Genomic DNA, 16,225 nt, shown 5'->3' on the forward strand with positions numbered 1-16,225 from the left:
AGCCTTCCCAGAAGGCTCCAACTACAAGTTTCTCTCAGTCTAAATCAGCTGATTTTGATTGCAGCCAATCTCTTGGGAAATGTAAGTTCAAAAGGGCTAGTAATGGTTTTCCTCCCAATGTGACAGGTGGTTTGGACTTGGCCATTGAAGGTCCCTCAAAAGCTGAGATCAGTTGCATTGATAACAAGGATGGCACTTGCACCGTCACTTACCTGCCAACACTTCCAGGAAACTACAACATTTTAGTCAAGTACAATGACAAGCATATCCCAGGAAGCCCATTCATTGCCAAAATCACAGGTATGAAGAGCACTTAAAATAGAACAGTTGCATTTAAGGGATGGGGTTAAAAACTTTGCATTTTTGCAATCTGACACAACTTTATATATTGAAAAAGGCTTGCCTTTGTACTCTGGGATGCTTTGTGTAATCTGGCTATTTTCCTATACACCACAACTGAGAACCGAAAACTTGATTTTGTGAGATACTAAGCTTCTATATTGCGTCGCGCCATCAAAGTTTCAGATAGCTTTTGGCCAGGAATTTAATTTCTACACTTTCTTTATATTAAGGGTCATAGAATCATAGCATAGTGGAGTTGGAAGGGGCCTATAAGACCATTGAGTCCAACCCCCTGCTCACTGCAGGAATCCACCTTAAAGCATACCTGATAGATGGTTGTCCAGCTGCCTCTTAAATGCCTCTAGTGTGGGAGAGCCCACAACCTCCCTAGGTAACTGGTTCCATTGTTGTACTGCTCTAACAGTGAGGAAGTTTTTCCTGATGTCCAGCCGGAATCTGCCTTCCTGTAATTTGAGCCTGTTATTCCGTGTCCTGCACTCTGGGAGGATCGAGAAGAGATCCTGGCCCTCCTCTGTGTGACAACCTTTTAAGTATTTGAAGAGTGCTATCATGTCTCCCCTCCATCTTCTCTTCTCCAGGCCAGTTCTTTCAGTCTCTCCTCATAGGGCTTTGTTTCCAGACCCTTGATCGTCCTGGTTGCCCTGGGTCAACTTTCCTATAACAAATTCTGAGTTGTTCAAGTATTATCCAGTAATGGCCCATCTAGAGTTCTAATTTCTTCGAGCTTAAATTTGTATTTGAGAACCATGGAAGTATTAATCAACAAGCAACATGTTGTCTGATCTGTATCAATTTGTGTTTATAAACTTGAAGCTAAAAGGCATTTGGATGGTTTACCCAAAATGTTCAGATCTGGTGGTGAGCAAGTAGTTGTTGAAAAGCTGTTTAATTTCCAATCTCAGTGGGAAATCTTGTTTCCTAAAGATGACAATAGGAGGTGTTCCCAAGTTAAGCTTGGCTCTGCTGCTGACTTCTTGTTGGACATCAATGAGACCGACCTTAGCCTCTTGACAGCCAGTATTAAAGCCCCATCTGGGCGAGATGAACCATGTCTTCTGAAAAGGTTACCCAATAACCACATTGGTAAGTATCTCAGACCTTGTAGGAGGCCACCATAATGGCACTTCTGATTGTGTGGTGGCTTGTGAAAGCTGGCAGGGTGGTCTCTGGAATATAGGAAGCTGCCTTATAGTGAGCTGGACCATTGATCCATCTAGGCCAGTACTATCAATTCTGACTGGCAGTGGCTCTCCGGGGTTTCCAGCATCAGGATTTCCAGGAGATGCCAGGGATTGAACTTGAGACTTTCTGCATGCCGAGCATGTGCTCTACCACTGAGCTATGGCCCTTCCCCAGAGGGGACATCTTGTGGATCAGGGACCCAACTGGAAGCCAATAAACTTCTTAAATTTGTGGCCATATTAGGATTTTGAGAGTACTGATGCTGCTTGTAATAATCTAATTCCAGCTACTTTTGTGTGTGTGTGTGTGGTTTAGTAGTTTTTATGGTGGATGGGAGAAAGTTTTGATTTTTTAAAAAATAAACAAATAAGCAAGTTACAAATCTGTTTGTCACCAACTTCTATCTGGCAGGTATCTCATTCATTCCACGGGAGGTGGGAGAACACTTGGTCAGTATTACGAAGAATGGAAGTCATGTGCCCAACAGCCCAGTCTCCATTATGGTGGTTCAGTCTGAGATTGGCGATGCAAATAGAGCAAGAGTTTCTGGACGTGGCTTGGTTGAAGGGCGAACATTTGAAATGTGTGACTTCATTGTAGATACAAGAGATGCAGGTCAGTGCTATACTTCCCTTCTTCAGAATTTCTCCTCTGGCAAGGACTTCATATGGGCTTAATCTAAGAAGTTATTCTGTGTGAGAGAACCCTTCTTGATAATCTGGTTGGATCTGCCACAACTAGGGGTGTGCATGGACCCGCCCCACTCCGCTTCACTTTCAGATCCGCCATTTTTCGGATCGGGCCGCTCCGCCCCGCCCCCACTCCGCCTATGCCCACTCCGCTCCGCTCGGACGGACCACAGACGGAGGCAGGTAAGGCCCCCCTCCCCCTTACCGGGCTCTGCCGCCGTCGCCACATGGGCGGCGATGGCGGCAGGGCCCGGTAACCCCCCCCTCCTCTCCCTTACCTGCCTCCGTCCGCGGTCCGTCAGCGTCTTCAATTGAGCCCGTGGTTCCAGCAGGAAGTCTGGTAAGGGGGAGGGGAGCCTTACCTGCCTCCATCTGCGGTCCGTCGCCGTCTTCAATTGAGCCCGCGGTTCCACCAGGAAGTCTGGGCCACAAGCGGCCCAGACTTCCTGCTGGAACCGCGGGCTCAATTGAAGACGCTGACGGACCGCGGACGGAGGAAGGTAAGGGAGAGGAGGGCGGGGGGGGGGGGTTACCGGGCCCTGCCGCCATCGCCGCCCATGCGGCGATGGCGGCAGAGCCCGGTAAGGGGGAGGGGGGCCTTACCTGCCTCCGTCCGTGGTCCGTTGCTGTCTTCAATTGAGCCCGTGGTTCCACCGCGGTACCTTTCCGGCGGAGCTCCGGATCGAGGCGAAGGATCCGCCTTCACCTCGATCCTCTTCGCCACGCTCCGCCGGCCCCCCAATCCTCTTCGTCTCCGCCTTAAGGGCAGGCGAAGCCCCCCGCTCCGCTTCTAATTCGCCGGTCCGATTAGAAGCGGAGCACATCCCTAGTTCCAACCCAATATTTTCTAACCATTCAATAACCTACAGTCACTGTAATGTTTCTTATATGCTGTACAGTTTCCATTAGCTGAACAGAACTAAATATCATGGATTGGTTCTAGACTTAGTCATACTTATAGTAGACACATTGAAATTGATGGGACTTAAGTTAGTCATGTTAAGTCCCATTGATTTCAATGGGTCTTCTCTAAGTATGACCAGGTCTGGAATCCAACCCTATATATCCTGCTTTTGACCTGTAAATTGTAACACCATAGAACATATGGTACCTTGGATACTTGCTGTGATGTGAATAGTTTTCAGTGTTTTGCCAGTCTGATAACTTACATAGGCTAAAACTCAGAGCTCACATGTAATGCTTGAACTCTAGAACATCCAGTTCTCTAAGTAGTTCACTTAAAGGAAACACTCTATGGAGCTCTTCACAGCTGTAGGCATTCATTCCAGCTTCTATTTTCTAGGTTATGGTGGGATATCACTGGCAGTAGAAGGACCAAGCAAAGTGGATATCCAGACAGAAGATCTAGAGGATGGGACTTGCAGAGTGTCTTACTTTCCAACCGTGCCTGGTGTTTACATAGTGTCAACTAAGTTTGCTGATGAGCATATCCCAGGTAAGAGAAAAGAGAAAGCTGGGTTTCTGTTCTACGTACCCACCAGCATTCATCCCTTGTAGTACAGAATCTGTTGGAGACTGTTTAAGTTTTATGTCAGGGTGCTGATACTCTGAAAACACTTAAAGGAATAGCTTGTTGTTAAAATTCTGCATGGTCAGATACGAGCATTTTGTAAACCCTTCAGTCACTTACTGGTCTGGTATAGGAAGCTGGTTTCCTTGGTGGTCATCCCGCTTAATGTCTATTATTTTTTTAATGCAATGATCCAATCTTGCTCAATGGGATGGAATTCTAAACTACAAAAATAACTTCTTGTCAGCAGTTTACAGCCTAGATGTCTTGTTACTTGTACTCTTGATAGATGGAACTCAGTGTGGTCTTGTTTGTACTAATTAAAGGTAGCCCATTTACTGTGAAAATAAGTGGTGAAGGAAGGGTGAAGGAAAGCATCACACGTGCCAGACGGGCTCCTTCTGTGGCCACTGTTGGAAGCTTGTGTGATCTTAACTTAAAAATTCCAGGTAAGTTTTAGTCTTGGCTATACTGTATTTGTTTCTCCTGAAACTCAAACAAATGAATCCTTGAGTCTTCTGAGCATTCTATACAAATTGGTTTTAAAAATGGAATGTCTGAAGGCTTTCATAGGCCAGGGAAGGCGGCCTCCTCCTCTTTCTTCTTGGTGCTTGCAGTGCAAAATGCTCCCAACCACTTGCTAATTGTTCTAGTCCCCATGATGTAGACCTGGCTTTAAAGTCCAGCACTTTATCCACTGACTCAAGTTTTTAATGTTCGAGGGGGTGGTGGTTAGAATGATCACAGAAGGCTCTGCTCTAGTCAATGCATTAAGGTGCTGCTTGCATTGCCCTTTGCATGTTTCTTTTCGGTTGATGAAAGCGCGGTTGCTACCATGAGATCTGTAATAGTAACTGATTTTCATTTTATTTATTTATTTATTTATTACATTTTCATGTGGAACTATAACGGGAACGTACATGAAATGAAACTTATTTGCCTTTTCTTAGCTTATTTTTGGTTAACTAAATACCTGCTTAAAAACTTGGATTATAAATACGGTATGTACACTCTCTTCCTTCTAGAATACATTCCGATCTTACATGATATACAGTTCAGCATGCTCCTGTTTCAGTTTAATACACATTGTGCCATCTGTTTCCTTCACTTTTTCTGCTGCTCTAATCAATCTTGCTTCTTCTGTCTTGTTTTCCTTCCTTTTCCTCTGCTGCCTTCTCATAGTTACATGGTTCCAAATGGCTCTATGTCTGGAGAGGCTGTCCTGTCTTTCACACCAGTTCAGTCCCACTTTCCTGTACGCTGAGCAGGAGGAAAACTGCCACGTTCAATTGAGAGAACCGCAGTGTCCTATTTTCACAGATACCCCAGCTATCATCAGAAGGCAAAGTTTCCAATCAGTCTTTTTGGGGGATTTGCAGAAGTATTACTTGCGTCGCTCTATAGGGGTAGTGGGTATGTTTAGTACTGAGGCTGTTCAATATCTGTATTCCACTTAAGTAAAATCTGCCTTAAGGCACAGCAAATGGCCAGTAAGTCATTTGGTCTTTGTTACAAAGATTTGTAACAAACCTTAACTGTGTGCCTAGTCTATGATGCCTCCTATATTGAGGGAAAGGGTTACTTTTTCAAAAATGCATGAAGAATAACTCTTAAATTCAGTTAAGAATGTTCTAAGTACAACCCTAGTTTTTTCTGTGCTCTCAAGTAATAAAAGTGGTAGGATATATGTGTACCTTTGTAATTAGGAAAACAGACTGAGGGCTTGTATAAATTCAGGATGGAGTGAGCATTCAAAAGAGGGTGGGGTCAAATGGAAACCCCTTATTATTATTATTATTATTATTATTATTTATATAGCACCATCAATGTACATGGTACCCTTGCTCGAATGCTTATCAATCGCAGTCATGGGGCTTGCTTCCCATTCCTGTTATTCCTTAATTTACAAGGCAAATAAGGCAAAAGTAAAACCCTTACCTTTGCTATATTGTACATCTATTAATTTTTCAATAAAGAGTAAGAGTCTGCAACTCCAAAGATGCTGGTTAGGGTCAAAGAGCAATCTGCTACTGAAAACACTTGGTGTGGTGGTGCTGTTTGTCTCTTCCCCATCCTGCCCTCAGTCTTTTCAAGACTGTAAGTGCTTTGAGTCTCCATTGATTTCAATAGGGAGAGTTAAGTACAAAACAGGGAGAAAAACAATCAGATTGGTGAACATTTTTGATGATGTCTCGCAAAGAGCGCTCACAAATTTTCAATGTTTTTTGAGATGAACAGATGAGCGTTTGCCCATCCATGGTATATATCCATGTACAGGTGAGTGTTGCTTAGAGACGTCGGAGAAATCTTCAACAGATTCAAATTAGTTGGGATTTTTATGAACTGACCTGCAGATTCCACAGGGGACCAGAATTTTTCCAAGATGAGTGGATTTTGTGGACTTGCACAAATGCACAGTTGTCTAATGTGCATTAGTGCAGTGGGTTGAAATTCTGGTACATCCCTTAAAATAATCTCCGATTCTGTCAGTGAGAGAAGGATGGAACAAAATATGCCTGACAAATATACAAAACACAGATGGAATGGATTTAACAAAATCTGTACATTCCTAGTGTTAGTATATACCCATTCATTTGATCTTTACAAGTGTCTGTTGCTGGTTGGACTTCTGGGAAGTTTTATTTTATTTTATTATTTATATCCTGTCTTCTTTCCTCTTGTAAGGAACCCAAGGCTGCTCACATGGTCCTCCCCTTCTACATTTTATCCTCACAACAACCCGGTGAGGTATGTTAGACTGGGATTCAGGGACTGGTCCAAAGTCACCCAGTGAGCTTCATGGCCTGAGTGGGGACTAGAACCCGGATCTCCTGAGTCCCAGTCCACTACACCACATTGGCTCTGAATAGCATAACTGAGTGGTTGAGTAGCATTATGTTCCCAATATATATTTATATCCCTGGCACATTGACTACATGTATGATCTTTACACATAGCACTGCACTTGGTTTGTTCCCTATACTAGTGTATACTCCTTAAGGGCCCTTTCAATGAAACATTTCCCCTCCTCCCCAAAACCTTTGAGTTAGCTGGCTTTAGAACTTATTGGAGCTCAAACCTCACTTGTGTAATCACCCAACAGTGTAAGATGTTCAAAAAATAAATCCTCCTTCTGCCTATTAACACTGGACTCTCTTGTTTTTAGAAATTGATATTGGGGACATGTCAGCCCGAGTAACGAGCCCATCAGGGAGAATGACAGATGCTGAAATAATGGAGCATGACAAAAACGCATACTGTGTCCGCTTTGTACCCCAGGAAATGGGGATCCATACTGTTGATGTGAAATACAGAGCACAGCATGTGCCAGGCAGCCCATTCCAGTTTACTGTAGGACCACTTGGTGAAGGAGGAGCCAATAAGGTCAGAGCTGGTGGTCCAGGACTTGAGAGAGCAGAAGCAGGAATCCCAGGTAAGATCTTTACTGAGTTCCCTCCATGACATGGGTTTGAGTGTCTTGCAGTGAAGGATAATGACTGTAACCTTAGAAAAAGGATAGTTAACCTCTTGGAGGAAATGAAGTTCGTCACACAGCTAGGTCCACAGGAATGCATTTTGGGAAGACTGCCCGAGGAATGCCTCTTTGTGGCACATAACCCCATTGCCACAAGAAAGGGATTGGAGTGTTGCATGCCTGGTTCTAAGTGCTGTCTTTCCTTAACAGCTGAATTCAGCATATGGACAAGAGAAGCAGGAGCTGGAGGGCTTTCTATTGCAGTGGAAGGCCCAAGTAAGGCAGAAATTGCTTTTGAAGACCATAAAGATGGATCCTGTGGTGTATCATATACTGCCCAAGAGCCTGGTATGAACTTCTAGTATTCATGATCTGAAATATTAATAAGATGCCCCAAAACAGTTCCTCTGCATCCTTTCGTTTGCTTAGTGAAATTCTCATTTCTTTCAGGTAACTACGAGGTGTCCATCAAATTCAACGATGAGCATATTCCCGAAAGCCCTTACCTGGTTCCTGTGATAGCTCCTTCAGATGATGCTCGTAGGCTCACTGTTATGAGCCTTCAGGTGAGACACAAGGAAATATCTCCGTAACTTACCACAAGCTGATTTCATCCTTGGGCTCTTACTGTAGCTGCTTACTAGTGACATTTCCTCTGGAGCAAGCAAGTAGGCCTTTCCAGATAGGAAAGAGCATTTGACAGGGGTCACTCTGGGTGCCCAATGTCACGAAACAGCTTTACATACCTAGCCAATAAGATGGTTTTGTCAGGTTTATTTAAGCACATCAGTGTATGACAGTGATCAGGAACAGGCAATGGTAATGGTAGTAAGTTGGTTTGTAGGATTGCGTGTCTTGCCTCACCATTCATTCATAGACAAGGCAGTGTAGGCCACCAACGAAGCATTTACTTTAGGTATGTCCTGAGAATGTACATGGTTCAACAAACGGGGCTTTGTGGTGAACATATAGCAGTAGTTTCCACTTGCGCAGGTGTCATCAAACCACAAATTTGTGGTTCGGATGGTTCCTAAACACATAGCCAATAATCTTTTTTGTGGTTTGTATGTAACTTAAATCAAGTAACACTTTAAATGCCTCTCTTAAAGTTAAATTATAAGTAACCTGGAAAACTCAAACTGAGCTTCAGCCAGGTAACATGTGTAGATCAGATGGCAACCCATTCCTGTATTTGGTTAAGTTAGGTATCAGTTAGATTATGCAGCCCTGCTGAATCTGTGCACAGGTACTTGGTGCATCAGTGTAGTTTTCTAGCAAAATCTCTACTAAAATGAGGAGTCACAAGGACGTTAATTAGCTGCTGTGGTACCGATGTTTTTCTTGTGTTTCATTTAAAGACTCCTGACAGAATATGTGGTGTCAGCTGACTGAAAACCCTGAAGAGGGAAATAAACTGATAGGGATGGGGGGGATGCAGAAATAATCCTTTTGCAAAAGCCATTTTTTTGCACTCTATAAAAACTCCTTGATGCATTTGAGTGGCCTTTCTGTATTGAAGCTTTTGCACCTGTTCCAATTTATTTCTCTCTTGAGGGTAAAGTTATAAATGAAATCTCAGGTAAGCTATGCACTGAAAGCAAAACCATTGTACTCTTGACTCCCCTGGTGATGTAAGTTTGAATTTCCCAGTGACTAAAGGCAGGAATTACATGTGCATAACATCTGAGACTGGCTTTTTGTATCTGTAATGACCAGTATAACGCAACAGGTGTGCTATCATATTTGCTTCTAGTTCCTCCCCCTTCACTGTTATGTTACCAGAAATCTCCCAAAACATGCAGCTGTTGGCATGGTGCAAGGCATAGGTTCCTTGAATAGAAAGCTGCAGGCATCATACTAGATAGGCATGTAATGCTGCATGATTGGCAAGCCACACAACTAATGAAGAGAGAACTCAAGTGAATATTGAATATATCAAAGCAGGTTTACTGCAAAAAGCTACATATTTGGACAACACAAACCTTTTGATGTAGCCTGATGTGTTTGGTAATACTTTCCCCCCAGCATCCTAAGTCATAGAAAAATGAGGCTCTTCTTGCAATATTGATCTTTAGACCAGAAAACAATGTGTGAGAAGAACAAACTTAAGTGATGTCTTGCATTGTCTTTCAGGAATATGTTTAGCATATTGATCACATCACTTCGCGGCTCAGGAACCAACAGGATAAGATCATGTTATTCCTTTGTGGTTTAAGGAAACAAAATGGCATCCCACTCCCCAGCCCCACAATTGCATAAGGCCTTTATATACACCAGGATAGGGATACTCAAGTCCTTGATAGGAGAGGTGCTAAAGTAAACATAAGACTGACCAGTATTTCCAAAAGCATGAATTGTATGACAGTCCCTTTCTTTTCAATGCAAATGGGATACAGGCCTGCTACAGCGCACATCGTGGTTTTGTGCTGCTTTTTAGGCAAAATGATGCAAAGCTGCTCTCTGCTTCAGAGGCAGCCAAGTATGGAACTGTTGCAATATATTCCTTGCCAGCCGAGTGTCAATATGTGTGGTAATCTTAATATCGCATTCTTAGGAGTCTGGGTTGAAAGTTAACCAGCCAGCAGCCTTCGCCATAAGGCTTAACGGGGCAAAGGGCAAGATTGATGCCAAAGTGCATAGCCCAATTGGAGCTGTAGAAGAATGTCATGTTTCTGAATTGGAGCAAGGTAAGGATGAATGGAGAATGTCATGCTAGATTTTCTTAAATATGATGACAACTGTCAAATCTCTCTTGGAGCATAAACTGAACACGAAATCGGTATAGATGCACGCTCCAAAGTGATTACGTGGTTTCTTCGGAACACAAATACAAGCGGTCATGTTTCACAAGAGGTTGAGAACTCCTTCCTTGATCACAACTAAGGAACTCCTGAGTAAACTCTTTTTGCGTACCCCTGTTTAAGCTGATCAGGATGTATACTTTACCACACCACGGAACTGCAGTTTGTGCACTTCGGAGTACTCTTATGCATAGAGTGTGATTGAAGGCCTGTTAATGACTCAGTTGGATATGCACTCCAGTGCATGGCAAGAGGCTAGGTCACAACATCTGAGTTTCCCATTCAGCTATAGTAGTAACATTAGGCAATATATTGCTACTTGTAGTATCTCACCTTTCCATCCTGCAACACACATCACTGTCTTTTCCTTTTGGAAACTCGTGGTATACTTGCAGGCTGACACTAGCAATATCTCCTCTGAGGTCCTTACCATTTATAGCAATGGGCTTGCATCTGTTGGATAATACCATGCTTCCAAAATGCTTGCCAGGCCAGCTACTGACTTCCAAGAGCAGGCTATATACTCAAATACTCATATCCCTCCTATAACTCTAATATTTTCTGTGGGATAAAGAACTTTAGCTGTCCACTAGTACAAAGGAATAACTATTTCCCAAGGTGGGTTGGCTGTGTATTACTGACGACTCATGGAAAATAAGCAACTTAAAATAGTGAAGTAATAATAATGGGACGGCGAAAACTCTCGTTTCCATCCTGTGTGTGTACATCACATTTCAGAGGCTCTGGTCTGTTTTGTGCACCAGAATTCTTTGGTCTGAGCATATAACCCATAGAAAAGTGGCACACTAAGTTTGGGGTATTGTGCTGTGTGCAGTGTCAAGTTCTAAACTATGTGATTCTTTGCCTGTATTATAGATAAATATGCTGTTCGGTTCATTCCACGTGAAAATGGCATTCATTCTATTGACGTGAAGTTCAATGGGAGTCATGTTGTGGGCAGCCCTTTCAAAGTCCGAGTTGGGGAGCCTGGTCAAACGGATAGCCCAGCCCTAGTCACTGCCTATGGACCAGGTCTTGAGAGTGGCATAACAGGTAATCAATCGTTACTCCTTTTTCGGTATTAGAATTCTCAAAATATCACCGGGTTCTTGTCCAGAAAAACTGCCTTCCATCTCATTAGCTAACAGACTGTACTTAGATTTTCCTAGTTTTCTGTTTGAATTATGAAGCTAAATGAGGAAAGCCAATATCAAGTCAACTGTAGAACTAGATGTAAAAACTATCAGAACAATTCCCATAAGTGGCGTGCCAGTTCAGTTTAGCTGTCTGTCCACTAATCATCCAAGGTCAAATTGTTCCATGGCTTATTGCCTATATTGGCCTTCCTCAACCTGATGTCTCCAGATGTTTTGGCCCTCAACTTCCATCAGCCATAGCCAGCATGGCCAATGGGAGCTGTAGCCCCAAATATCTGCAGGGCACCATGCTGTGGTCTTAGAGACTTCAAGAGGATACTTCAGCCTGATTATTGGCCATATTGGCTGGGGCTAATGGAAGTTAGTCTGAAATATCTGGAGGCACCAGGTTGGAGAAGACTACTTTAAACAGTGGGGATGGTGTCTATATATTGATCCCCGCAAGGGCCTTGGAGAAATTGAGAATACATTTCTAAAAATAATGCATTAGATTACGTAAGCATGGAGTTGGACTTAAGCTAGTAATAAGAGTTGAAAATGCTAACACCAGTAGAACTAGCTGGTGCAAAGCTTGGTTTAAAACTATATTAAACTCTTAAAGTTGCACTTGAACAAAGGGGAACCAGGATTCCCACATGCTTTTCTCCACTGAAAACCCTTCTGCATAGGAAAACTCTCATATTATCAATCAATCAATCAATGTACCTTTATTGGCATAAAACAACCACAAACCATACAAAAACATCTTGACATCCTCCAGACAAACTAGTACTCTTACATTGTGCAATTCAGCTAGTATAGTAGACAGTACTAATCTCCCTGCTGACTATTCCACCATGCCTCTGGGTTTAGCTCCCAGTCTTTGATAGGTCATTACATAATGGGCAAATAATGCAACATTTTCAAGCATTTCATATTGTGTGCATGTGTGAATTATGTGCTTCCCAACAAAGAAGACAATTAAATACATAGGATGTGTCTATCTACCTAAAGGGTTTGCACTTCTTACATAAGTGCTTACTGTTAAAGAAAAGTATATGGGGAGTGACCATAAGTTTAAACTTTCTACAAGCACAATTTGTTCAAGATCCTGATACTGAACTAAACATGTCAAAGAGACTTGCAGACTGTTGGACAAACTGGATCTTAATATACTTAGGCTGTAAATAATTTACATACTTATCTGTAAATAAGTCCTACTGAACTTAATAGAACTGACTTCTGTGTAAACATGAATAGGACTGTACTGTTAGGGAGAAAATTGAAAGAGCTAAACTCACTAGTAGTTTCAATAAATAACATTGCCTTTGTTCATAGATACTCAATAGAATGGTGCTATGTTCAATATTTGGCGACAAAGTGCGTAGAGGACATTGGCTACTAGATATTTCCACACTTAAAAACCGTATGCAATCCTTGCTCATTTACTTCTCAAGGAAAAGGTGAATTAGTCAAAGTTTTAATTCTGTTTGTTTAAATTCTCAGTACCCAGGGTTTATGGAACAGTTAAACGTAAGGATAGGCAGAGCCTTATCTATAAACACATGTACATCTAGGTGCTGCACTTGTGGCATATGCTTGCCAAACGGACTGCTGCATAATAGTGTGAACATGTTTCAATTTGCAAACTAATGTATTTTAATTGGACTTTGTTTTCCAGGATTACAATCAGCGTTTACTATAGACACCACCAAAGCTGGCCCTGGTACCCTTGCTGTTACGATTGAGGGGCCATCAAAGGTGAAAATGGATTGCCAGGAAGCTCCAGAGGGCTACAATGTAATGTACACACCTATGGCTCCAGGAAACTACTTAATTGGAATTAAATACGGAGGGCCTAATCACATAGCTGGTAGTCCTTTCAAAGCCAAAGTGACAGGTAAGACTAGTGAGTTATTATTAGAAGTGGCTTATGCTCATAGTGTGTCCCAGGGGGGACAGATCCAAGTGCAGAAGGTGGGTGGGGGCATTGTTCACTGAACAGACATCTGTTCAGTGCAGCTCAGAATTCTTCTTTTTTTGACTTCACAGTAGATTACTGCCATGCTGCTAAACTGTGCTCTGGTTCATTACCCTCTTGTTCTTTTAAGGTCAGCGGCTGGTTAGCCCCGGCATCTCAAATGAAACGTCCTCTATCATGGTGGAATCTGTCACCAGGTCAACAACTGATACCTGCTATAGTGCCATTCCGAAATCTTCATCTGATGCAAGCAAAGTTATCTCCAGGGGTGCAGGGCTCTCTAGAGCTTTTGTGGGCCAGAAAAACTCCTTCTCTGTAGATTGCAGCAAAGCAGGTAATTAGAAGTTAATGTATAGGTTTCTTAACCGGTCTTGTGACCGAAACTGAGCTCTTCACCTTTCCTGGGAGGCTTTGGATAGTAAATGTTCAGAAAATCTTTAGCACTACTTGCATTCTAGAGAAAACAGCTTAGTTGCCATTGACAACCTACCACTGCTGTACACAATAAGCAGAGTCGTAGGTAGCAAATTAACATGCTGCTAAGCAAAGCACTGGAACTTTTTGTTTCAGGTGGTAATCATCAGGGCTATTTAATAAATTTCCTTGGTGCTTTGCCTCTATAGAAACAACTTGCTTGCAAATAGCATGTTGCTTGAAATTGCGCATATCCTGAAATACTTAATGATTGGAACGCTTTAATCTTGGTTGAAGTGGAGTAGGAGTTCTGCTACCACTAGTGGTAACCCTCTCTTTTTTGCCTTAGGCTCAAATATGTTGTTAGTTGGTGTCCACGGACCTACAACACCTTGTGAAGAAGTATCTGTGAAACACTTGGGAAATCACCAGTACAGTGTGACATATGTTGTTAAGGAGAAGGGTGACTATATTCTAGCCGTGAAGTGGGGTGAAGAACACATTCCTGGAAGCCCGTTTCATGTTACTGTTCCATAAGTTCATCTTGTTTCAAAACATTCTATTCTTTGAGTGAAATCTTACAATGCAATACTGTGAGCGGTCCTGTGAGAAAGAAAGTATCTTCCTGTATGCAGATCATACTTTTAATGTACCCTAGATTAAATTGAATATTTTTAAAGTGGTTTTTTTTGTCATAAGTATCACTGCTATATCATGTAAATCCAATGTCCTTTTCAGATTGTACTTTTCTCAATTGGTATACAATCATGTAATAATGAAGGACAGTATCCTTTTTCTGGATTTTTGTATTTACACGTTAAACTGGAATTTGTCTTGGCTAATTGGGTATCTTAAACTACTGATTTATAATGGATGTTTTTAGACTGTAAACTCTTCATTTAGTTGTAGAATATCACTTTGGCTATTGCCAGTTTAAAAAATTTCTGTAAAGAAATGAGGTAAAACTGGTATACTTGATTGACTTTTAATACCTAATCACGAAAACTCAAAATAGTGTTACAGCTAAACACTATGGAATGCTTGGCTGTTTACATTTGGGGAAAGTGAAAATTGCTTTTTTTTTTTCTTTGAAGGAAACCAAAAGCGTCATCAAACTTGTTCCTGGCAGCCTTCATCACTAAGACTCAGTTATGATGCTGGCTTGCTTTAACCATGATTTTGTGATTGACAGGGTGCTGAACTAAGCCTGGCAGAGATGCACCTTGCTGGGTGCTTGAAGTCAGTTGTGATGCACCACACAAAACCTCCAATAACTTATTCCAAGAGTAGCTGTCTGTTTGTGCACAAAAATACCCCTGTTTGTGTAGCTCGCATATTGACCGTCATGGAAAGATGCTTAATTCCCAACACACAGACTCCTAAGTCCAGTTAAAAGCATCTCAGGACTTGCTCATTGTAACACTAGCGTAGGCAGTTAACCATTAAATGAATATCTGATTGTTTCTACTAAGAGTGCAAATTAATTGAGCCCATTGAAAGGAGAATTTAACCCAAGGAGTTCATGCACATGTGTTTATCCCCTTCATTGTTTTGGGATAAGGAAATGAACACATGGCCATTCTAAATGACAGAAGTTTTCTTAAAAAACAACAACCCTCACATACACATGCGTGCACACATTCCAAATGTGCAACTAATGGTTACTACAAGGCTGGTGTGGCTTTTAACAGAATATTTTTTTCTTGGAGCTTTAAATGTGCCTGATGGAGGAAGAGATTTAATGGAAGTAACTTTGTTCCATTCATTGTATTTAGCAAAAGATTTCTACTTGGTCAACTTTATTTTTGTAGTTGTATATCAATGCACTAAGTCTAAGCACAGCTTCTTGGAGGGGAGATAGAATAACAGGATTATTATTATTTTTACTGTGCTGTGTGTGCCTTAATGTGAAATGCTCACTACATTGTAAACTATATAGAAAAGCAAAATAAACTGGAATAAATGCAAGATTGTAATATTGTATCTCATAACTTATTAAAAACCATGAATGTTTGCTTCATGAAATAAAATGTGCATGTTAAAAACAAACTCAGGTGGGCTTCTCAATATTGATTTTGGTTCATGTCTCTAAATGGAGTAATTTGTATTATACCTTAAACAGAAATTCTTGTTGGTGGTTTTCTATAAGAACTGAAACCTAGAATAGCACAAGGCAGTAAGGACTGGTCTTGGGGGGGGGGGGGAGAGAATACTATAAACTTTTGCTCTTGCCTTGGGTAAATGGTCTGGCCTTTTTTTATTATTGCATTTATATCCCGCCTTTTTTCCTATAAGGAACCCAAGGCACCGTACATAATCCTCCTCTCCATTTTATCCTCAAAACAACAATTCTGTGTGGTTGGCTGGGCTGAGAGTCTGTGACTGGCCTAAATTCACCCAGTGGGTTTCCATGGCCTAGTGGGGACTAGAACCCAAATCTCCTGGCTCCCAGTCCAACGCTTTGGCCGCTATATCACACTGGCCTTGAGTTTATTACATGGGTAACCTAGAAAGAGAACAACCCAGTTCAAACTTGTACCATTGGTCCAACTAGCACAACCTTGTCCACACTAACTCGCAGTGGCTCTCCAGGGTTTCAGGCAGAAGTCTTTTCCAGCCCTATCTGGGTGTGTTGAGGACTGGATTGGGGACC

At 42.0% G+C, this 16,225-nt stretch overlaps 1 protein-coding gene across 3 annotated transcripts in view; it reads left to right on the plus strand.

Moving 5' to 3' along the window:
* Nucleotides 1–15,621, plus strand: part of FLNB (filamin B) — a 97,359-nt gene extending 81,738 nt beyond the window's left edge. For all 3 annotated transcript variants that reach the window (XM_063121340.1, XM_063121341.1, XM_063121342.1), the window contains 13 exons: nt 127–300; nt 1,288–1,446; nt 1,957–2,160; nt 3,538–3,690; nt 4,092–4,214; nt 6,932–7,198; nt 7,451–7,588; nt 7,691–7,806; nt 9,795–9,927; nt 10,918–11,094; nt 12,859–13,077; nt 13,289–13,492; nt 13,922–15,621. In XM_063121340.1, coding sequence (XP_062977410.1) covers nt 127–300; nt 1,288–1,446; nt 1,957–2,160; nt 3,538–3,690; nt 4,092–4,214; nt 6,932–7,198; nt 7,451–7,588; nt 7,691–7,806; nt 9,795–9,927; nt 10,918–11,094; nt 12,859–13,077; nt 13,289–13,492; nt 13,922–14,109 — 2,255 coding nt within the window. In that variant the 3' untranslated portion in view covers nt 14,110–15,621. The remainder of the gene's footprint in view (nt 1–126; nt 301–1,287; nt 1,447–1,956; nt 2,161–3,537; nt 3,691–4,091; nt 4,215–6,931; nt 7,199–7,450; nt 7,589–7,690; nt 7,807–9,794; nt 9,928–10,917; nt 11,095–12,858; nt 13,078–13,288; nt 13,493–13,921) is intronic.
* Nucleotides 15,622–16,225: the final 604 nt, after the last annotated feature.

Source organism: Elgaria multicarinata, chromosome 3, assembly GCF_023053635.1.
Source record: "Elgaria multicarinata webbii isolate HBS135686 ecotype San Diego chromosome 3, rElgMul1.1.pri, whole genome shotgun sequence".
NCBI classification, from domain to species: Eukaryota; Metazoa; Chordata; class Lepidosauria; order Squamata; family Anguidae; genus Elgaria; species Elgaria multicarinata.